This window comes from Eutrema salsugineum, unplaced genomic scaffold (genome assembly GCF_000478725.1).
Source record: "Eutrema salsugineum unplaced genomic scaffold, Eutsalg1_0 scaffold_6, whole genome shotgun sequence".
Lineage (NCBI taxonomy): Eukaryota > Viridiplantae > Streptophyta > Magnoliopsida > Brassicales > Brassicaceae > Eutrema > Eutrema salsugineum.
Window position 1 is genome coordinate 4,464,348 of NW_006256547.1, and position 20,560 is coordinate 4,484,907.

General features: G+C 38.3%; 5 protein-coding genes across 10 annotated transcripts; 3 read left to right on the forward strand and 2 right to left on the reverse strand.

Moving 5' to 3' along the window:
* Positions 1-540: 540 nt before the first annotated feature.
* Positions 541-4,673, forward strand: LOC18012703 (serine/threonine protein phosphatase 2A regulatory subunit B''beta). 2 transcript variants are annotated; one of them, XM_006394972.2, is made up of 14 exons: positions 541-702; positions 818-989; positions 1,523-1,762; positions 1,866-1,971; positions 2,056-2,155; positions 2,325-2,430; positions 2,520-2,610; positions 2,698-2,839; positions 2,977-3,124; positions 3,232-3,341; positions 3,423-3,579; positions 3,696-3,821; positions 3,903-4,053; positions 4,274-4,673. In XM_006394972.2, exons 2-13 carry the CDS (start codon positions 837-839, stop codon positions 4,041-4,043), a joined length of 1,620 nt encoding a protein of 539 aa, XP_006395034.1. In that variant the 5' UTR covers positions 541-702; positions 818-836; the 3' UTR covers positions 4,044-4,053; positions 4,274-4,673. The 2 variants fall into 2 exon arrangements, with proteins under 2 accessions (XP_006395034.1, XP_024007132.1); XM_024151364.1 differs by having other exon boundaries at positions 541-989.
* A 677-nt stretch (positions 4,674-5,350) lies between these two features.
* Positions 5,351-9,154, forward strand: LOC18012786 (serine/threonine protein phosphatase 2A regulatory subunit B''beta). Of its 2 annotated transcripts, none has more exons than XM_006394973.2 (13): positions 5,351-5,767; positions 6,114-6,353; positions 6,450-6,555; positions 6,634-6,733; positions 6,894-6,999; positions 7,101-7,191; positions 7,280-7,421; positions 7,505-7,652; positions 7,795-7,904; positions 7,986-8,142; positions 8,242-8,367; positions 8,455-8,607; positions 8,793-9,154. In XM_006394973.2, the coding sequence occupies exons 1-12, from the start codon at positions 5,609-5,611 to the stop codon at positions 8,593-8,595; spliced, it is 1,626 nt and encodes a 541-aa protein (XP_006395035.1). In that variant the 5' UTR covers positions 5,351-5,608; the 3' UTR covers positions 8,596-8,607; positions 8,793-9,154. The 2 variants fall into 2 exon arrangements, with proteins under 2 accessions (XP_006395035.1, XP_024007424.1); XM_024151656.1 differs by having other exon boundaries at positions 8,798-9,070.
* Positions 9,155-9,602: 448 nt separating this feature from the next.
* Positions 9,603-12,633, forward strand: LOC18012787. Of its 2 annotated transcripts, none has more exons than XM_006394975.2 (3): positions 9,603-9,841; positions 10,143-12,023; positions 12,107-12,633. In XM_006394975.2, exons 2-3 carry the CDS (start codon positions 10,458-10,460, stop codon positions 12,503-12,505), a joined length of 1,965 nt encoding a protein of 654 aa, XP_006395037.1. In that variant the 5' UTR covers positions 9,603-9,841; positions 10,143-10,457; the 3' UTR covers positions 12,506-12,633. The 2 variants fall into 2 exon arrangements, with proteins under 2 accessions (XP_006395037.1, XP_006395036.1); XM_006394974.2 differs by having other exon boundaries at positions 9,605-9,841; positions 10,181-12,023.
* Positions 12,634-12,719: 86 nt separating this feature from the next.
* Positions 12,720-15,276, reverse strand: LOC18011497. The gene is made up of 5 exons (XM_006394976.2): positions 15,201-15,276; positions 14,467-15,040; positions 14,128-14,384; positions 13,789-14,038; positions 12,720-13,712 (listed from the first exon to the last, which is right to left on the reverse strand). Exons 2-5 carry the CDS (start codon positions 14,699-14,701, stop codon positions 12,817-12,819), a joined length of 1,638 nt encoding a protein of 545 aa, XP_006395038.1. The 5' UTR covers positions 14,702-15,040; positions 15,201-15,276; the 3' UTR covers positions 12,720-12,816.
* Positions 15,277-16,332: 1,056 nt separating this feature from the next.
* LOC18013405 (protein PHR1-LIKE 1) lies at positions 16,333-19,860 on the reverse strand. Of its 3 annotated transcripts, none has more exons than XM_024151139.1 (8): positions 19,687-19,860; positions 17,939-18,408; positions 17,664-17,859; positions 17,485-17,561; positions 17,337-17,382; positions 17,118-17,178; positions 16,911-16,980; positions 16,333-16,786 (listed from the first exon to the last, which is right to left on the reverse strand). In XM_024151139.1, exons 2-8 carry the CDS (start codon positions 18,332-18,334, stop codon positions 16,565-16,567), a joined length of 1,068 nt encoding a protein of 355 aa, XP_024006907.1. In that variant the 5' UTR covers positions 18,335-18,408; positions 19,687-19,860; the 3' UTR covers positions 16,333-16,564. The 3 variants fall into 3 exon arrangements, with proteins under 3 accessions (XP_024006907.1, XP_024006908.1, XP_006395039.1); XM_024151140.1 differs by having other exon boundaries at positions 17,939-18,340; positions 19,687-19,819; XM_006394977.2 differs by lacking the exon at positions 19,687-19,860 and having other exon boundaries at positions 17,939-19,668.
* Between the last annotated feature and the right edge of the window lie 700 nt (positions 19,861-20,560).

Here is a 20,560-nt window from a genome sequence, read left to right on the forward strand (position 1 = left end):
TTTGTTCATGCATCTCAAAAGACACGTAATTAGTTAAAAGAAACAATCACTCTAGTCCCACATTTTAACATGAATCAACTAACAATCTAATTCAATCATTACATCCAATGTTATCAATCTTAATCTGTTTCCATATAACCAATACGCCTTTTTTTTCCATTTTCAATCGATTTTACCATTATCAATCCCAAAAATCATTTAACCATTCCAAAAGCAAAAGGATTCTAAGATCAAAACAACTCAAATTTGACTAAGTGAGAATGCTTAGAGAACCTGCTCACCAAATCATTCTTGTAAGTTTTAATACTAACATACCATAAATGATTGATGTCAAAGATCTAAAACAAACCTCCTGATATTAAGATATGGCGAAAATGTCAAAGAAGAAGAAGATGAAGCTGATCTTCTTCTATTTTTGACCCCAATCAAACATAATAATAAATAAACCATATTTATTTTTCCGACCACACAGTCTGAAATTTTCCGAACGTATTTTCTTTTTGTTTTGTTTTTTGTTTTTAATTGGTCGAGAGAGAGAGAAAGAGAGAAAAAAAAAAAAAACGACAATTTCCTTCACTTTCTCGAGACCCATTCACTTTATATTCTAAAAATCTAAATCGGAGAGAAGAGTTATTTGGAAGCAGATTCTTTCCGGTCTATAAGATCTAGGGTTTCTTCACACTTTTCGCTGCTCCGATTTTGGTTGGTTGATTTCTGATTTGCGCCCTTTCGAATTTCCTCGCCCACGTCAAAATTTAGCCTCTCTTTTTTTTTTTTTTTCTCTCTGAAAGTGTTGATGCGATTATTGATTGATTAGATTTACGTGAAAATTGAGTATGGTGGACGCTGTTGTTTCCGGAGACATGGCTTGTCTCGACGCCGATTTGTTGCAGCTGCCGGAGATGTCTTCCTTTGTTCTGAAATCGAGACCCGAATTCACGCAGAAGCTCTTCGACCAGTGGCTTTCGCTCCCCGAAGCTCATCGACAGGTAATTCGATTCAGGGTTTCCTCCTGAGCTCACACTTACGCTTTGTTGGCTTTGTTACCTGTTGTATGGATATTCAGTTCGAATCTTCAATGGCATTGATTATGGAGTCTAGTCTATTTAGCTGCTAGGAATTGTAGTTGAACGGAATCTCTTATCCAGGGTTTTTTCGTTTTAATGTTAGCACTAGGACGATGCTTTGGTTGCTGGGATTTGCTGGCTGATTTACTCTGTGGATATTTATGTGTAAAGCAGATTTGTCTGCGTTGATCATTCATCTTTAGTTACAAGTCGGGAAAATTAAGTAGTCACTGCTTCTTTTGGCCTTTCATGATCCTCTATGTGTTCGACTGCTAAGTATACGATATCCTGAAAGACTTAGGGTGCGGTTTTTACTTAACTGGCCTCTGAAAGAGCCTGTTCGCTTCTGTTTTCCTTATGCTTATGCTTCTCCGAAAGTGTAATATTGTAAACAGTCTTTCACTGAAATCTAAAGTGCAAACTATTTTCTATTGTTTCCTTAATCTGTTTCCTAGGTTACATCATTGCTTCAAGATGCAATGGCGGGAGCTCCTTTGAATGTTCCTGGAAGTGCATCTGGTTCAGGTCCTGGTACCAGCAATTCCTTACCATCCATGTTTCCAGCGGGAAGTGCTCCTCCACTTTCACCTAGGAGTTGTGGTTCACCGCGTACAATGAAACAGAGGGCAGGCCCTTCTAATTTAGGCTCTCCTCTAAAAGTACTCAACGAGCCTGTTAAAGAGTCCATACCTCAGGTTTTGAACTGCCACTGCAAATTTCAATAAATGCATCTTTTTCCCCCTCTTTTTATGTTATAACGGAGCAATTTATTTATGATGGACATTGGATTTGGTGTAGTTTTATTTTCAAAATGGTCGCCCACCGCCGAGCGAGATAAAAGAGCAATGTATGTTTAGAGTCAACCACTTTTTCTACGGCCACATGGATGGACTGCAAATACAAGGTAAATGAATCATGATTTTTTTAATATCTAAAGGGACACTTATAAGAAATGCCTTATTAACTTTATTCCTTTTTCTGTACTTAGAATTCAAATTAGTCACACGAGAAATCTGCAAGATCCCATCTTTCTTCTCCACTTCACTCTTCAGGAAGATCGATGTTAATAACACAGGTTTTGTTACTAGGTGTGTGCCTCTATGCTCTTTGTATGTTGGAATCTGATATGTCCATAGTTTGGAGTGTGCTTCAAGCTTGCTTATCATTTTCTTTCCGCTCTTTCATGAGTTTGGCGATGACAATATCGTAAAGCCATTAACAGACTTTTAGAGTTTAACGTACTCTTCGTTTATGCAGAGAAGCATTTATTGATTATTGGGTAAACGGGAACATGTTGATAATGGATACGACGACCCAAATATTTAAGATACTAAAGCAGCATAATCAGAATTTCCTTGTGAAGGTAATTTTATTTTGATTGGCTTATTTAGGAACGATTGTTAATTTGTTCTGTTTGCATTTTGGTTCTCAGCTTTCTTTTTATTCTGGCAGGATGATTTCAAGCCACTACTTAAAGAACTTTTGGCTACACATCCTGGGCTAGAGTTCTTGCAAGGCACACCTGAATTCCAAGAAAGATATGGTTAGGTCTTAACTTCAGTTACATTTTAGTTAGTTTCCCATTTCAAGAATACAGCTTTCTGATACAGTTTGTATTTTGATGGCCCAGCTGAAACTGTTACCTACAGAATTTTTTACTACATAAATAGATCTGGAAATGGTCGACTTACATTTAGGGAGCTTAAACGAGGAAATTTAATTGATGCTATGCTTCACGCTGATGAAGAAGAAGATATCAACAAAGTATTGAGGTACTGAAAAAACGAGTTTGCTCTGTTGTTGACTTGTTGTAAATATAGAAGCATGCTAAGTTGTGCGGATCTGCAAATTATAGTTTTGTATTACTCCTTTTGGCATCTAACACTTCTCTATTTACTTTGGAAACTAGATACTTCTCATATGAGCATTTCTATGTCATATACTGCAAGTTCTGGGAGCTGGATACAGATCACGATTTCCAGATTGACAAAGAAAACCTTATGAAATATGGCAACCATGCTCTTACTTACCGGATTGTCGACAGAATATTCTCCCAGGTTTCGTCTAAAAAATCTTGATCAGTTAACATGATTATCGCTTGCTTCTTGTTCCAAGTTATTACTTCTCTTAAAATGACTGTTATCATGCATTAATTTCTACTCAGGTTGCTAGGAAGTTTACTAGCAAAGTTGAAGGGAAAATGGGATATGAGGATTTTGTGTATTTCATACTTGCGGAAGAAGATAAATCGTCAGAGCCTAGCCTAGAGTATTGGTAAGCTGTGATATAAGGGCTGAAAGGTGGCAGACAGATATCATTTTGGTGTTTTAGTCTGACAAGTATATATTGGACTAGGTTCAAGTGCATTGACTTGGATGCAAATGGGATTCTTACGCGAAATGAGATGCAATTCTTCTATGAGGAGCAGTTACATCGAATGGAATGTATGGCACAAGAGGCTGTTCTTTTTGAAGATATCTTATGTCAGATAATTGATATGATCGGACCAGAGGTTCAACAACATGTCTCTTGTTAATGTGGTTCGAAGAAGTAGTTGATGTTTCCAGTTTTATTTACTGACTCTTTTGTTTTTTTTTGTGTTCCATTTTTTCTTGTTGCTTGCCACAGCATGAAAGCTATATAACCCTGCATGACCTGAAGGGCTCCAAACTCTCTGGAAACGTCTTCAACATCCTTTTTAATCTTAATAAATTTATGGCATTTGAAACACGGGATCCGTTCCTCATTCGTCAGGTACTTCCTGTCTTATGTTTAACATTGCTGTTTCTTGTCGCAGGCCTCTTATATTTTTTTTTTAATGTCAAACGAAAACAGGAGCGTGAGAACCCTACACTGACAGAGTGGGATCGTTTTGCACATAGAGAGTATATTAGGCTTTCAATGGAAGAAGATGTTGAAGATGCATCCAATGGAAGTGCTGAAGTTTGGGATGAGTCATTAGAGGCTCCCTTCTGAGTTCATCTAGGTAAGCTTCCATGGTTTCACATTCTCCTCTTTGTAAACCGTTATGATGATCCGCGCCAATGTTCATTTGATGGAAATTCATATTGCCTTAGAAGCAACAGAAACTAAAATCTGGGATGGATTAGAAAAAGAACTAGGCAAAAAAAAAACTGAAAAGTTAACAAATATCTCTGATTTGTGCAATTGCTGTTATTTCATCATCATATTGGTTAATCATGCAGGGTGTTCCATTATCACTGAACAGAAATTCAAAATCATTGAGGAAAAAAAGTAGTGGAAGCTTTCTGGAGTCACGAAAGGGAAGACGAGTATCTTCTCTGCTTCAACATTCGTTATTAGGTCATCTTGGGGAGGTTATCTTCTCAGGGTTTACAATTTGGAATCCAGCTTTGGAACCGGAAAACGTTTGGAATTTCAATTTTCCTTTTCAGTTAAGCTGATTATACACGAGTTCCATTTATTTATAATCGGCGATGCTGATTGCATGCATTTCTTCTTGTTCATCCGTATTGCAATTTCTGTGCTTTTTATTCATATCTATATGTACTCTGTAGCTACGGAGACTTCCCCATCTTCTGTTGTTCAGAACTGTTAATGTGAATTGTTTTTTTTTTTTCCCCTTAATATTTGGAGGCATCCTAAAAGTAGTAGTTTTGTTCATTATCTTCTCAATAGCATCAGGTTGGCGTAAGTTTATTTTTAATTCTGGTCTTCTACGTTCTGTTTTTATTAGGACTAATACAGATTTTCCTCATTTTTTGAGACATGCCTACATAGATATGACTTCATGATCCATCATAACAACAACAAAAAAAAAAATACATTGCTCCTGCATGAGAAACCAGTGAGTTTGCCAAAACTTTCATCAACGATTTTTGGATATTATTTCAAAACATGAATCTTTAGTATCCTTTTTTTTTTCTTTCCGTATAAGATCCTGAGCTAAATCGTATCGAATCCCATCTTGAATACTCTATAGTTGTGGTACAGAGTCTACACTCTGAAATACATGTATCTTTTGTATCTCTTTTCCCACGGCAAACAAGGAAAACAAGGGGGATTAATATTCTCGTGAAACCAGTGAGTTTGCCAAAACTTTCATCAACACTGTGTGGATCTTCACCTAAACAAAGAAGGGAAGGACCCGAAAGATCTTAAGATCAAATAGAAATCGAACCCATCTTGAATAACTCTACTACAGTACGGTGTTTACTCAAACTATTTTGTCAACGAAAATATTTTTAAAAAACTTTTATCTGTATTTTGGATCGCTCTCTTGTCACACGGAACAAGGAAAAAGAAAAAAGGTTGTACATTTTCTGTCGCATTTCCTTGACATTTTCGTTACCCGATCACTATTACGCTCCTTTGAGAAAGAGACCATAATCTGATTCTATATCTTCTTCAAGATCTGAAGTTTCTTCACACGTTTAGCAGCTCGATTTGTTGGATTGCGCCTGTTCGATTCCCTTCTTCTCCACATCCAAATTCCTTCTCGTTTACTTTGGTAATTCGTTGTTGGTTGATGCGATTGATCGATTGGATCACGTAAAAAAATGAGTATGGTGGATGCGATTGTTCCCGGAGACATGGCTTGCCTGGATGCCGATTTGTTGCAGCTACAAGAGATGACTTCATTTGTGCTCAACTCAAAACCCGGATTCACGCAGAAGCTCTTCGACCAGTGGCTTTCTCTTCCCGAAGCTCATCGACAGGTATTCTCCGATTTTCCACTTGTTGCATCTCAACTCTGTTCTGCTTCATTTTGGCTTTACGGCCTGTTAGTTGGGTTTCTTGAAGATTGGTGCAAGTTCGGATCTTTGATAGTGTAGTGTTATTTATTCAGTCTTATTCTCTTTGCCTGCTAGAAATTGTTGCAGTGGGTGTTAGCTCTGAATATTTTATTCAATCGTCATTTTACTAGCTAAATTACTCTGTGGCTACTCTTCCATGATTGCCTAGAAATATACCCTGAAAGAAGATGCATTATTGTCAGCAACCATTCACTGAAATCTCCAAGTCTAAAACTTTGTTTTGCTCGTTTCTTAATCGGTTTCTTAGATTGCATCATTGCTTCATGATGCCTTGGCTGGAGCTCCTCTGAATGTAACTGGAACTGCATCTGGTTCAAATTCTGCCACCAGCAATTCTATCCCTTCCATGTTCCCTGCGGGAAGTGCTCCTCCGCTTTCACCAAGGAGTTGTGGTTCACCGCGTGTGACGAAACAGAGAGCTGGCCCTTCTAACTTAGGTTCTTCTCTAAAAGTAACCAGCGAGCCTGTTAAAGACCCAATGCCTCAGGTTTTGAAATGCTTCTGCAAATTTTTAAAAAGTGCATTCCTTTTTTCCATCTTTTATATACTAATAGAGTATATTAAAGCGTTGGTTTGATTGCAGTTTTATTTTCAAAATGGTCGCCCACCACCAAGCGAGATGAAAGAGCAATGTATGTTTAGAATCAACCACTTTTTCTATGGTCACTTGGATGGGCTGCAGATACAAGGTTTAGTAGTCATAACAATATTTATAGTAACACTTGCACGGGATGCCTAATTAACTTTATTCCCTTTTCAATACTCAGAGTTCAAATTAGTCACACGAGAAATCTGCAAGCTCCCGTCTTTCTTCTCCACAACACTTTTCAGGAAGATCGATGTCAATAATACAGGTTTTGTTACCAGGTGTGTGCTTCTATGCTTTTTTGTATGGTGGAATCTGATGTCCGCGTACTTTGCATTGTACTTTAAGCTTCCTGCTCATTTGGTAGTCTCTCTGTCATGAGTTCGGTGATCATGGTATTGCACAACTCAGTATAACAGCTTTTAGTGTTTGATTATGCAGAGAAGCATTTATTGATTATTGGGTGAACGGGAACATGTTGATAATGGATACAACGACCCAGATCTTTAAGATACTTAAGCAGCAAAATCAGAATTTCATTGTTAAGGTAAATTTCTTTTGATTAGCATATTCAGTCATGATAGCAAGCTAATTTTCCCCATCTGCTATGCTCTTGAGTTTGCATTTTCAAATTTCAAATTTGGCCAGGATGATTTCAAACCACTACTTAAAGAACTTTTGGCGACACATCCTGGGCTAGAGTTTTTGCAAGGAACACCTGAATTCCAAGAAAGATATGGTTAGGTCTTAACTTCAGTTACATTTTAGTCAGTTTCCCATTTCAAGAATACAGCTTTCTGATACAGTTTGTATTTTTGATGGGCCAGCTGAAACTGTTACCTACAGAATATTTTACTACATAAATAGATCTGGAAATGGTCGAATTACATTTAGGGAGCTTAGACGGGGAAACTTAATTGATGCAATGCTACATGCTGACGAAGAAGAAGATATCAACAAAGTGTTGAGGTACTGACAAAAAGAGTTCGTGCTATATGGTTTTGTTTTACATCATTTGAACTCAACACTTTTCTATTTACTTTGGAAACTAGGTACTTCTCATATGAGCATTTCTATGTCATATACTGCAAGTTCTGGGAGCTGGATACGGATCACGATTTCCTGATTGACAAAGAAAATCTTATGAGATATGGAAACCATGCTCTGACTTACCGGATTGTCGACAGAATTTTCTCCCAGGTTGTCTAAAATATTTTGATATTTTAGAATGATTTTTAATGCCTGCTGCTTGAAGAATTAATTCATATGTGCTCTCTTTTTATGGATTCTGCCCTTCTTGTTCCAAGTTCTCATCATGGATAATGCACTGGTTTCTACTCAGGTTGCTAGGAAGTTCACAAGCAAAGTTGAATGGAAAATGGGGTATGAGGATTTCGTCTATTTCATACTCGCGGAAGAAGATAAATCGTCAGAGCCTAGCCTCGAATATTGGTAAGCTGTGACGCAAGGATCCGCCAGACAGATAGTATTTTGAGTGTTGTTATCTGACATAGTTATACATTGTATAACCAGGTTTAAGCTCGTAGACTTGGATGCGAATGGGATTCTTACAAGAAATGAGATGCAATTCTTTTACGAGGAGCAGTTGCATCGAATGGAGTGCATGGCGCAAGAGGCTGTTCTTTTTGAGGATATCTTATGTCAGATAATTGATATGATCGGACCAGAGGTTTAAACAATTAATATATATTGAACGTTTCCCGTTTTGTGTTTCTAATTCTTGTGATTTTGTTTTGTTGGTTGATTGTTTCTTGTTTCCTTTAAGCAGAATGAAAGCCATATAATGCTGCATGACCTGAAGGGCTCCAAGCTCTCTGGAAACGTCTTCAACATCCTTTTTAATCTTAATAAATTTATGGCATTTGAAACACGGGACCCGTTCCTCATTCGTCAGGTACTTCTTGTCTGAACTTTTTTTTTACCTTGTTGCTTCATGACTCGGGACTCTCTTGTAACATTCAATAATGTCAAACGAAAACAGGAGCGTGAGAACCCTACACTGACAGAGTGGGATCGTTTTGCACATAGAGAGTATATTAGGCTTTCAATGGAAGAAGATGTTGAAGATGCATCCAATGGAAGTGCTGAAGTTTGGGATGAGTCACTGGAGGCTCCCTTCTGATTTCTCATAAATGTAAGCTTCCCCGGATTCAGTCTCCTCTTTATAAACTCGTGATGATGATCGGAGCCAGTGTCTGCTGAACGAAAAATCTTTAGAAAGAGAAGCTAAAATAAGTGAAATGGATAAAAAGGAAAAAAACTTTGAAGTTGAAGGTTGTGTCATATGTTGTTGTTTCATCATATTGGTTAATCATGCAGAACAGAAGTACACATTCATTGGGAAGAATCTTTGGAGCTCATTGGAGAATGGAAAGGAAAAGCCATAATTAGTTTGGATTTCGTTATTATGATTATAAGTTTTCTACGTTCTTTTCATATTTAGCTACTAAATTATACAGAACTCTATATTATTAATAATGGTCTAGCTCATCGCTTGTATTTGCATTCACTGTGCTGATGTTTTTACCTCCTGGTTTTTTTGTCTGTACTTTGTAGCTGTGTTACTTCATTATTTCTTCCACTTGTTGAGAATACCATAGTTTTTTTTCTTTTTTTTGGTTCTGTTTTTAGAGGAATCCAAGAAAGATTAGTTTATATATTTTCTTAAAACTTTATACATAGAATGAGGATCAATCTCAGCAAGTATTGCTTGTTTTTTTATATTACAAGGCTCCAATTTTGTTGAGAATTGTTGCCCCACAACTATCAATCACAAGACAAGGAACCTCAGTATCTTCTTTGTCCTAACTCTGGCGTTGATAACATTGCGGTTCCGAATCCGTACACCACACTTTTGATCGGACTCTAAAAGGATTTGGGAAAGTGGCAGATATCGTAATTTTTTTGGGTGTTTAATCTCGCAAATTCGATCTGATAATTTTTTCAGATTTTTAAAAAGAGTAATGGGCAGAGAAATTAATTAAAAAAAAAATGTCGAGTGGAGAATGGAAAGCTGAACCAGCCACCCTGGAAATGTAGAGAGAGAGAGAGACATAAAGCTGAGAATTTTAAAAAAGGAGGAAAATCAGAATGGTAAAGCCGTAAATACATTCCAAATCCAAGGGTTATCACTAGTCCTCCCTCCAGAGAAAGAAAGAACCGTAAAGCATAAACCAAATGGTCGCAGCCATAGATATTTTTTTGCAAATTGAAGAGAGATCTGAGTAAGCTTTTAGGCATTTATGGCGTAGTAAGTTCCTAGACGCTAGATCGAACCGTAGCTGGAACATCATTTGTCTCCTCCGTGTTTTGGATCGGACTGAGGAGAGATTCAGACAGCTCCGGTCGGATTCCTCGAGCCTCCTCAGGTGCCTTTTTTTTTTAATTATTGGTGACCTTTCCTTTTCATGTTTTGTTGGAATTAGAGAATATAGAAAAAAGCGAATGTAGAGGCATGTGTCATGACCAAGACTGGTTCTTCTGAATCTCTGATAATCACACTGCTTTAATAAAAAACAAATTACAGCTTGAATGGCATTACCAGTTTTTGCGTTAATTTTTTTTTTTTGTTGCGTTTTGAGATTTGTTTTCAGTCGGTGGATTGATATATTCTTCTGTTTTCGCTTATTTGAAATCATGTTTTTTTTTTCTTTTTTCATTATCTTGCAGTTTAATTGATGATGGGTTCTTATCTTCGGAATCTGTAGGTTTTCTAGTTCATATTCAAGCTTTTGGTGAAGCTCATTAGAGGACTTGTTGTTGAAGAAGATAAAGAACTTGTCGTTTCTAGGGTTTTGTTTGTGATCCTGAGATTCTTCTCCTCTGTTAAGGGTCACATTCAATCTTCTTAGGCTTGTCATTTAGTTAAAGAAAGAGAAGAAGGTGAAGAATGTATACCAAACTCCTCGAGTGATTTCTGGGAATGGAGAAAAGTATAACTTAAAGAACAGAGAAGAGAGTGTTGGAGGATCAAGAAGTGAGTCTATGGAAGATTACTCAAAGTATACTAATAGTCCTGCCCATCTAGCGGTCGTGCTTCATGATCATGCGGCTCTTAGGCGAATCGTGATGGACCTTCCTCAGCTAGCCAAGGCTGGTGAGGTTAGTAACGAGGCAGAGTCTTTGCAAGCTGAGGCTCGTGCTGATGCTGTCGCTGCAGTCATTGATCGACGCGATGTTCCTGGCCGTGAAACACCTCTGCACCTTGCTGTTCGTCTTCGAGATCCAGTCTCTGCTGAGATCTTGATGTCTGCTGGAGCAGATTGGAGCCTGCAAAACGAGAATGGTTGGAGTGCACTTCAAGAAGCGGTTTGCACTAAAGAGGAAGCCATTGCTATGATCATTGCACGTCACTACCAGCCTCTTGCCTGGGCTAAATGGTGTCGGAGGCTTCCTCGTATAACTGCTTCAGCGTCTCGTATCCGTGATTTTTACATGGAGATTACGTTTCATTTCGAGAGCTCCGTTATTCCTTTTATTAGCCGTATTGCTCCCTCGGATACTTACCGGATATGGAAACGCGGTTCGAATCTTCGTGCTGATATGACACTTGCAGGTTTTGATGGGTTCCGTATCCAACGATCGGATCAGACTTTTCTTTTTCTAGGAGAAGGTTACACGTCTGAAGATGGGAAAGTTTCACTACCTCCTGGTTCTTTGATTGTTCTTTCTCACAAGGAAAAAGAAGTAACAAACGCTTTGGAGGGAGCAGGAACCCAACCGACAGAAACGGAAGTTGCTCATGAGGTGGCGCAGATGTCTCAGACTAACATGTACAGACCTGGCATTGATGTCACTCAGGCTGATTTAGTTCCTCAGTTGAATTGGAGACGGCAAGAGAGGACAGAAATGGTCGGGAGCTGGAAAGCAAAAGTGTATGACATGCTTCATGTGATGGTGAGCGTGAAATCAAGAAGAGTTCCAGGTGCAATGACTGATGAAGAACTGTTTGCTGTTGATGAAGAGAAGATGGCGAATGGTCCCGGGAATGATGGCTTTGAAGATGTTTTGACCTCTGAGGAAAGAAAGCAATTGGACTCTGCCCTGCGGATGGAGAACTCCGATGCTGTTGAAGATGAGGAGAAAGACGTTACCGATCACCAGGAAAACGGTTCAGGAGGAGAAGCCAATGGTGCTCCTCTCAAGGAGAAGAAAGGCTGGTTTGGCTGGAATAAGAAAGGCTCAAAACATGGTCCTGATGGTGTTGAAGATACAACAACAAAGCTCAAGAAAGGCTCAAAGTTGGCACCAGAAGAGGGAAACCAGAAAGAGAAAGGGAAAAGCCAAAGATCGTCATCACTAGCTGATAATGCCAAGGAGGATGCTGGAGATGGCAAGAAGGGAAAGGACAAAGCCGGTACCAAGAAGAAGAAGAGTGAGAGCGAATACAAGAAAGGGTTAAGACCTGTACTGTGGTTAACACCTGATTTCCCTCTCAAGACAGAAGAGCTTCTTCCGCTTCTTGACATATTAGCCAATAAGGTCAAAGCCGTGAGGAGACTCAGAGAGCTCCTTACCACAAAACTTCCCACAGGAACATTCCCTGTCAAGGTAAAACTCTTTTGCTCCTTTATGAACTCTCTTTTACTCGATCTTATGTTTTGCTCATCTGGTCCTGTCTGCTCATTGTGCAGCTTGCGATCCCCATTATCCCAACCGTCCGTGTTCTTGTCACGTTTACTAAATTTGAAGAGCTCCAACCGTGTGAGGAATTCTCAACGCCTCCTTCGAGCCCGGTTTTTCATGATGCAAAGTCATCAGAGAACTCATCATCAGCATCATGGGTGTCGTGGATGAAAGGAGCTCGTGGTGGTGGCCAATCAAGCGACTGCGATAGCAACCGGTACAAGGACAATGAAGTTGACCCTTTCCTTATACCGTCTGATTACAGATGGGTCGACTCAGCTGAGAAGAAACGCAGAATGAAAGCCAAGAAAGCCAGAATCAGGAAGAATAGGAAACACGGTGCTCCAAAAGCTGGTAACTCGAGTTCTCGTTCCAATCAAGAACCGGAACAACAATCGCCACCCTGAAGTTGTCACTTAGTTGAGACAAAGGTTGGTTGTGTTATTTGCTATTGATTTTGTAGTAATGTCGTCTTATTTGTGAAAATTCTTAATGAACACGTTTGCTATATATATGAAACAGCCATTTTGCTTAATCTCCAACTTTTCACATTAACCAGATTGAAAACCATTTTGTAGACTCGGTTCAGTTGGTTCTTTGAATTGTTTGAAAACCAAACCGTAAAAAAACCTTTCCTTTATTATACTGGAAACTCTTTGTACAACAGATGAAGAAACAAGGAGAGGACTTAAAACTAAGTTCTGTACATTAGCGAAAGTTACCAGAAACGGTCTTTATTGACACTGAGATAACCGGACATGACTTTACCACCGGTATTCCTCATACCGTCGATGAGGAAACACCAAGTGGAACCCAATGCTCCGACGAAGAAATCAGCTTCCGACGCCATTAAGAAGTTAACCAGAGGATAATTAGTGCTCGTCTCTCTCCCTAGGCTCGCTTCATACTCAGCCATCGATTTATTACCGACTTGTCTCGCCACTTTCGTGTAATAGAATCTCCATTGTCCATAATCCTTGCTCTTCTCCACAACTTCCTTCATCTCCGTAGAGAGCCAGATCCTGTTGAGCTCAGGAAACCTGTCTCTGATCCGATCAGCTAAACGCATATACTCTTCCAAAGCTGCGACTCTCATCTCACACGCTTTGTCTCCCATCCGCACGTGCACGCTCAGCATCGGCCTCGGGATCCACGGCTTGTGATTCGACCACACGTGTTCCTCAATCTCTGTCCTAATAATCTTCTTCTTCTTGTTCTTGTTTCTCCAGTCTCCTACACTGGAGACAACAATCTCTGCAGCTTCTTCTCCAAACGCGGAATGTCGAGCAGCGTTCATCAAACCGCAAGTGTATTCCGTTTGAAACCTCATCAAGTATCTCACTGCCTGTGCTCTCCACCATCTCCGATCCATTTTCCGGTGACCGGAGATTAAACTTCCGTTGATATCTGTCGTGGGCTTCATGTAAGTCCAAGGCTTTCCCCATAGCTTTGGTATATGACGAGACCAAATCTCCTTTGTGCTGTAGTTTTGTTTCCCTGTAACAATCCCACTCTCCCACGCTTCCCTCTTCTTCATCACCTCAAACGCGCGTTTCCGACACTCTGGAGATGTTTCCGGTAGAAAATAGCAAGACCAGCTTCCTCGAGAAGAACCTGCAAACTCAACCAAGTTGATCCTTTGTAAACATTTTTATCAAGAAGATGTTCAAGTTCTTGGAAAAGTGTGTACCTTTGCAACCGTCGTGATCTGCTCGGTTATAGTGGTTTGCAACGAGCACTCTGTTTTCGTTTATAGCGATCGCGAGAAGACCAGTCATTCCAGCGATCTGAGCTCCGACTCCGAAACCAGGAAGCGTTTCCCAATCAGCCACGAGGAACTTGAGATTCTTGTTTTCACAGTCCAGAGGATGCTGATGAATCCATATCTCTCTTTGCACTCTCCTCGTTAATGGATAATTCTCCTCATCTCCTCCATTGATCTGAAAACAAGTGTTTGAATTTTGTGGTCATCCATCATCATAGTAGCTGCTTGATGATGACAAAAGATGAAGAAGATGGAGAAACATACCCAAGGAGGAACTGTCCGATTCGTTGTCTGTGTATCTAAATGCTCTTTAACTCGTGTACTCTCTTCACAGTTCTCCAAATGTGGAGCTCTTGGGACATCAGATTTGTTCATCCCTAGTTTCTTGAAGTAGTCTTCATTGTTTAGTAATAAGTTGTCCCAAGTAGAGACCAAAAGTTTTACCTGATCATCATCAGTTTCTTCTGTATCAGCTTTGCTCTTCCATTTCAATTTACGGTGGTCTATGCTTGCAACCATATCTGCATCAACAATTTTTTATCGATGCATGAAACACACAACAAGTTACCAAATCAAATGATCAAAATTTGTTGAAAAACTTACTGACGATTTGAGATGTGGAATTGCAGGGAGGAAAAGCAGAGGAGAAGGAGAAGGAAGCGAGCTCGAAGGTGCCAAGGGAAGTGAGAGCAGCTAAGAAGAGTGAAGTGAGACAGATTCCACAGAGGAACCCAACAACACAGATTTGACATGGAAATGAATTTCCAAGCTTTAATGCTTTCTCTGAAACCAGTCTCTCTAATGACTTCATACTCATATTTCCTCCTTTTGCTTCCATTGATTTTTTTCTATTTTCTTAAATCTTCCAATTCTCACTAAGAACCAAACCCACTTGGCCTTCTTTCTCTTGTCTTTTACTTCTCTTTGTAAGTGAAAATTTTTCCCGAGATAATCACTGCTTTTCTTCTCCCTACCTATATAATTTTCTCAGGAAACTACTTTCTTTTATAGCCACGCTTACCAACTATCAACCAGAAATCACATGATATTTCTCTAACTTTTTTTTGTTTCTTTTCTAAGATAAATGTATATTTTCTGGAAAGAAAGATAGAGATCAAGATGCTTCGATCAAAATATGTTTGTTTCCTTCTTCATCAGTGGTCCATTTTCTAATTTCCTGTAACAGTGAAAATGACAACAAAATAAATGAAACAGATCAAAGCAAATGAGAAAGAAAGAAACAGCTTCAAAATCTGATGAACAATTAAAAAAAAAACAAATATCAGCCATTATTTCTATCTATAAATTTAGCTGAATAAGCTGAACTTGAAAATTACTTCATAAGAAAATGAATGAAAATTAAAGAGGAATAGAGAGGAGAAACAATAAACCCATGAAACGGACTGTTACATAATTATGGAGATATTAAAGGAGAGAAGAGCATAACTGAGACTCCGCATAACTGTTGATCATATCTAAACTCAATTATTTTAAAACAATTTTTTGTCGTTATTTTAAAACATTTTTAAACTGTACAGAATCTATTTTCCTTAAACAACAAAAATTGGGAAAAAAATATGATTTCGATACGTGATATGAAAAACGCCACTTGGATTATAAAGAAAGAAAAAAGAAAAAGCGTTTTATAACAGCTGGTCTGACAATGAGGCAGGAATCATAACACAAATTTACTCAGACCAAGCCAAGTATCCATCCACCCAGATCTAAAATATCCATCGATATTGTTTACGTACTAATTTTTGTTGTAATTAATTAACCAAGAAAGTTCAAACATCATGAAAGTTTCATGGAAAGGGAGAGAAAAGAGAGAAAGCATTGAGAAGCTAAACCCAAAAGCTCGGTTTCCTAGGACATAAGTGACAAGTGAGTGTTTGATGTGAGCGAGGTTGAACTTGTGTTGTGTTATTAAAGTAATACTAATGTATATCATGACACTGTATAAAGTAGAGAAAATTATTCTTTTTCTTTTATTGGATGTTTGGTGAAGCAATTAACTACGATTCCTATGGTGTGCTTGAAAAAGTACAAGTGACTTGAATTAAAAGTTTAGTAACAAACACGAGATCATGATGATAATTGATGATTTTATATCTGTGATTTATTATTTTATTTTTAATTGAAAGATTCATTTTTACTTGGTATATACAAATCAGAATATAATAATCTTTTCTGATTTCCACATATGGATCAATGAAGCTTCAACAAATAAATCTTTATGACAAAGAAATCATACTCGGCTGGGCAAGGGAGGTATGATATCCATCATACAGTTGATAGCTCTTTCAGTTTGTAAAACAATGGAAGCTGTCTGGCTGATGGGGAAAGTGTGTCCTTTTGTACCGACTTAAGTCATAATCAATTCATATATACACACAACAGACTTCAGAATTTCAAGATTCACTTTGCATTTAGGTCAAAACCAAACACAAAAATAAGACACAGAGCTGATAAATGAACCATTTTTATGTACACGAGAACATCTGCAATCATCTTCAGTATTACTTGGTCTTCAGTTAGAGCCTTCAAAGCAACTGTCTCTAAACTGAACAAACAGAGCTAGGAAGAATATAATTTTTCTTAGAGCAAAACTGGAGTTATTGCATCTCTGGGTTTCCACAAAACACCTAACTTAATTCCCAGTTAACATATGTTTCTCCAACGAATTCAACCTTAACATGTTTTAATCTTCTCTGACTCGTTTCCTTGACGATGAAGCAGATTCAGTTTGGTCTCCTGTTTGTGTCTCAAGACCAAATTCGACTTCTGCAGATGTAGTGTTGCATTGCTTTGGTGATGCATCTGAGGGAGAGCTCTTGCTCTCTTGTAACTTCTGTTGTTTCTCGAACATCATCTGTAGGTATCGGCCCTGCTTTTCAATCTGCAACTGCAGCGACCGTTGGATCTGGTGCATATAATTTTTAAACAACATCAGAAAATATTCACGATATGTAGGACTACTATTCTTTCTGGTTAGAAATCAGGCAAAGAAAGGATAGTTTTAGTGATTACGCAGGTGAAATCATTACCTCGAGCTGCTCATGGAGACGTTTCTGAACTTCCATCTGTAACCTCAGAGCTTGTGTGATCTCAACGCTCCTGGAAAAGAAATGGTAACAAAGTTAACTAGCTAGAAACACATATAGGTATTTAACCCTATAACAATCACAATTCTGAACAATACGAAGAAAAGGTTTATGGCATGTGATGCAGTCAGAAAACTGAAAATTTCTTACGTTTTCATGTCAAGAGATTTGATATCTTCGATAGATGTCATCTTCTTATCTTGAGGTTCTCCTGTGAAAAAAAGAAACAAAATTTATACAAAGATATGTTCTCCTTCGTAAGCTGTTTTTAGCCTATTTCTAGAGAGTGACCAACTTCTTCTTAATGGCCCTGGTTTAAAGCTCAGCAACAGTGCAGAAATATTTTGTGAAAGTATATGAAATCCTCACCTGTAGCTTCTGAAGTCTCTGGTTTATACCTTGCCGTTCTGTATTTCTATAGAAAAAAAGTTCAACATAGAGAATAAGAAATGAGGCAAGTATAGGAGAGAAACAACACGAGATGCAAAAACAAATGAACATATGGATAAGAACAAACCTGCAAATGGCTTTTTACATGATAAATGGTCAAGCCAGGTTTATTCAAGAGCTTCAAAATAGCCTTAGGCGTGGCTCCTATGATGGAATATATAGAAGTCAAAAGTAAGTACCACTGTTTAGAGATAATTGCCTTGAGCTTTTATTTTCAGGAACAAGAGAAGAAGAAAGCTTACGCACGTTCATTACCACCGAGTTGGTTAACAGCATCAACGAACGCCTCATGAAGTTCTTGTGTCCAGCGCATGCGTTGTTTAGATGTTGCTGCACTAGATGATGAGTTTCTGCCACTGATCTGCTCCTCTGATACAACAATCTGATGCTGCTGGTAAGCTTGTATCTCTTGCCTTGGTACTTCCGAAAGTGGTGTCGGTATCTGTTACAAATCATGCAAAGACTGAATAAATGACATATGGACAAGCAACAGAGATCATATATGGCTAGGGAAACTGAACCTCTGAGTTTGGATTGTGGGAACTTGGATCTCCGAGAAGCTCAGACCAATTTGGCTCCGTACCATCGTCAGCAGAAATCAGCTGATCTGCCCAATTTTGCCACTCGCTTTTCTCATGAGGTTCCACTGATGAGACCACCCTTACCCCGCTACTCTCTGGTTGTGGATTTGGAACGGGAACATGGTCAGAAAAATCAAAGAACTCATCAAGTGGATCTGTGAACTGTTGAGGGTGATGATTAGTCAATGACGCTTCCACAGGGCAATCCTGCATAGCCAATCTGTCGCTTGGCTGAGTTTGGGAACTCCTTCCATGAGCTGAAACATTGCAGAATCCAGAGGGAGACGAGAAGAGATATCCACTAGAGACCACCTGATAAGGCACGGGGTTATTCATCAGTTCCTGACCCGATGAAACCAAGAAAGAGTTAGGCAACTTGCGGTATCTGTCTTCTACAGTAGCATGAAGAGCTGAAAAAGATGAAGACATAGCGGTTGAATATCCGAAATCATTAGCCAGAGTCATCGAAGAAGAGCAGTTTTTGCACAACACCCTCCACAGTAGTCTAATTCAGAAGGCGAATAGCTTTGCAATGAGATGCATGAATAACAACGAGATATGAGACTCACATTGGGAAACTTAATAATATACAGAATATAACTTTTTGCAGAGGACATGAACCATTGAATAAATTCCTTTCACACAATTCCGATTCTATGTTTTTTCCCAGTCAAATACAATCTCTCTCAGGAATATTCCTAACTTTTTGTTTTTTTGCCTTAGATCACAACCTCTTAGCTATCTACCCTTTCTCTCCCTCAATTTTTCTTGCCTTGATTTTTCCCTGAGAATCCTCCTCTAATCTTCAACAAAATGAAGAGATTGAAAGAAAAGAGAAGAAAAATATATCCAGAGACCTATGGACCAAGAGAAATTAATCATGGGGGATGATGAGGGGGATGATGAGGCATCTACATCTGGATAGTGAAAGGCCATTTCATATAAGATATGGAATCAGTGCTTAGGGAATGAAATTTACGACCACTTCCACAAAGGTAATATTGGCTTTTGATGAGCCAGAGAGACGTGTAACGAGGAGCCACAATAAGCATCAATATCGAAAACTCAAAAGAAGAATCTAGGATCCAAAGCTAGATGTTAAGAAACTAAGAATCAAATTCACTAAAATTGAAAACTCAAAGAAGACTAAAGGAGAATCTTTCAATAACTGTTGAGAAACTCAGAATCAAATTCACTTAAAATAAAAGCTGAACGAGACGATTCTAGGATCCAAAGCTAGCTGTGTTTAAACATAGACCGTCTCTTCTTAAGATCATTAAAACCACACCTTTTAATAACCATCATAACACACAACAAATCAACCCAGTAATATCAATCCTGTGGAAAATTGAAAGAAATATAAGGTACATTTGATAACTTTACTAATCACTTAAAAAGAGATTGTGAGGGGTTGAGAAATTGGATAAGAGAAACTAACAATCAGTGAGCAAACAAAAAAAAACGATCGTCTTCAAAGCCTGTGAACTCCGAAATCCCATAATACAAGAAAATAAACCCAAATAATCAGATAATCCACACAAATTTCACAGACTGACACACAAATCGACTCATCAACTCCTTAATTCGAATCACAGAATAAAGTTTAAGAACACAAATCGAATACAGGTGGAATTATCCACAGTAATCGCCGGAGAAGAAGAACAAAAAAAGAGTGAAGAGAATCTTACTCGAACTCAGCAACGGCGGCAACAAATCAATACGGAATCAAAGAACAAGAGGGACCTGATGAATGATTAGATTGATGGAAGAAGGGCCTTTTTGGTTTTAGTATTTGTCTTCTCGATGTCCCCAAAGAGAAAAAAAAAAAAAGCCTCTCTTTTTCCTCCTAAACAGAGGATCATAAAGAGACGTATTTTGGCTTCTCTTTCTTACGTCTCTGTTCTGTTCTACCCAGTTTTTTTTTTTTTTTTTTTCTCCTAACTGTTGGATTCACACTCGTTTAGCTAATGGCACTCGTGAACGGCTGAGATTTCTGTGGAGTACGAAAACTATATTATCTCTGCCGTAGAAGATCCGTGGTGGCTGCAAAGTACAAAAGGAAAGAATTAGGGAGGGGCCCATTTAATGTTTATTTATTGGCATGCCTCAATTTTAAAATTATTCTGATTGGTCAAATGCGTACTGTACGTCAAGTACAATTAATAAAAATTCTCAATTTTCTCATAAGCTCAATGAATTTAATAAGGAGTTTACTTTATTTTGGCTATGAAAGCTCCGTTGAATATTAGACTGGTTTTTGGAAAACATATGAATGATAATTTCAAGCTCAATATATTAATTGACATTGCAGAAGTGGTAATACAAAGAGAACAAAAGAGAGTCAATTAGGCAATGGCAATGGAGAAAATTGGAATTAAATAAGGAGCTTTATTCAATAACCATTTGTTATGATTTGCATGTGTAAAAGATGATACTTTTTGGGTACTTTCTTAAAAAAATCACCTAAACCTGGCTTTGATCATTTAGGAAAACTATATTTAAACTTACTGTTCTATGAAAAATATTAATATACAGTTTATAGAGTTATCTACAAAACCGAAT

Coding starts and splice junctions, on each gene's coding strand:
- LOC18012703 (XM_024151364.1), top strand. CDS start 837: ATGGTGGACGCTGTTGTTTCCGGAGACATGGCTTGTCTCGACGCCGAT. Junction 2,156..2,324: donor AACACAGGTTTTGTTACTAG/GTGTGTGCCTCT, acceptor TCGTTTATGCAG/AGAAGCATTTATTGATTATT. Junction 3,125..3,231: donor TCGACAGAATATTCTCCCAG/GTTTCGTCTAAA, acceptor ATTTCTACTCAG/GTTGCTAGGAAGTTTACTAG.
- LOC18012786 (XM_006394973.2), top strand. CDS start 5,609: ATGAGTATGGTGGATGCGATTGTTCCCGGAGACATGGCTTGCCTGGAT. Junction 7,905..7,985: donor GAGCCTAGCCTCGAATATTG/GTAAGCTGTGAC, acceptor TTGTATAACCAG/GTTTAAGCTCGTAGACTTGG. Junction 8,368..8,454: donor ACCCGTTCCTCATTCGTCAG/GTACTTCTTGTC, acceptor AAACGAAAACAG/GAGCGTGAGAACCCTACACT.
- LOC18012787 (XM_006394975.2), top strand. CDS start 10,458: ATGGAAGATTACTCAAAGTATACTAATAGTCCTGCCCATCTAGCGGTC. Junction 12,024..12,106: donor CAGGAACATTCCCTGTCAAG/GTAAAACTCTTT, acceptor CTCATTGTGCAG/CTTGCGATCCCCATTATCCC.
- LOC18011497 (XM_006394976.2), bottom strand. CDS start 14,701: ATGGAAGCAAAAGGAGGAAATATGAGTATGAAGTCATTAGAGAGACTG. Junction 14,039..14,127: donor ATCGGACAGTTCCTCCTTGG/GTATGTTTCTCC, acceptor ACTTGTTTTCAG/ATCAATGGAGGAGATGAGGA. Junction 13,713..13,788: donor AGATCACGACGGTTGCAAAG/GTACACACTTTT, acceptor TTGAGTTTGCAG/GTTCTTCTCGAGGAAGCTGG.
- LOC18013405 (XM_006394977.2), bottom strand. CDS start 18,463: ATGACTCTGGCTAATGATTTCGGATATTCAACCGCTATGTCTTCATCT. Junction 17,383..17,484: donor ATGTAAAAAGCCATTTGCAG/GTTTGTTCTTAT, acceptor TTTTTTCTATAG/AAATACAGAACGGCAAGGTA. Junction 16,787..16,910: donor GTCTCCATGAGCAGCTCGAG/GTAATGATTTCA, acceptor TATATGCACCAG/ATCCAACGGTCGCTGCAGTT.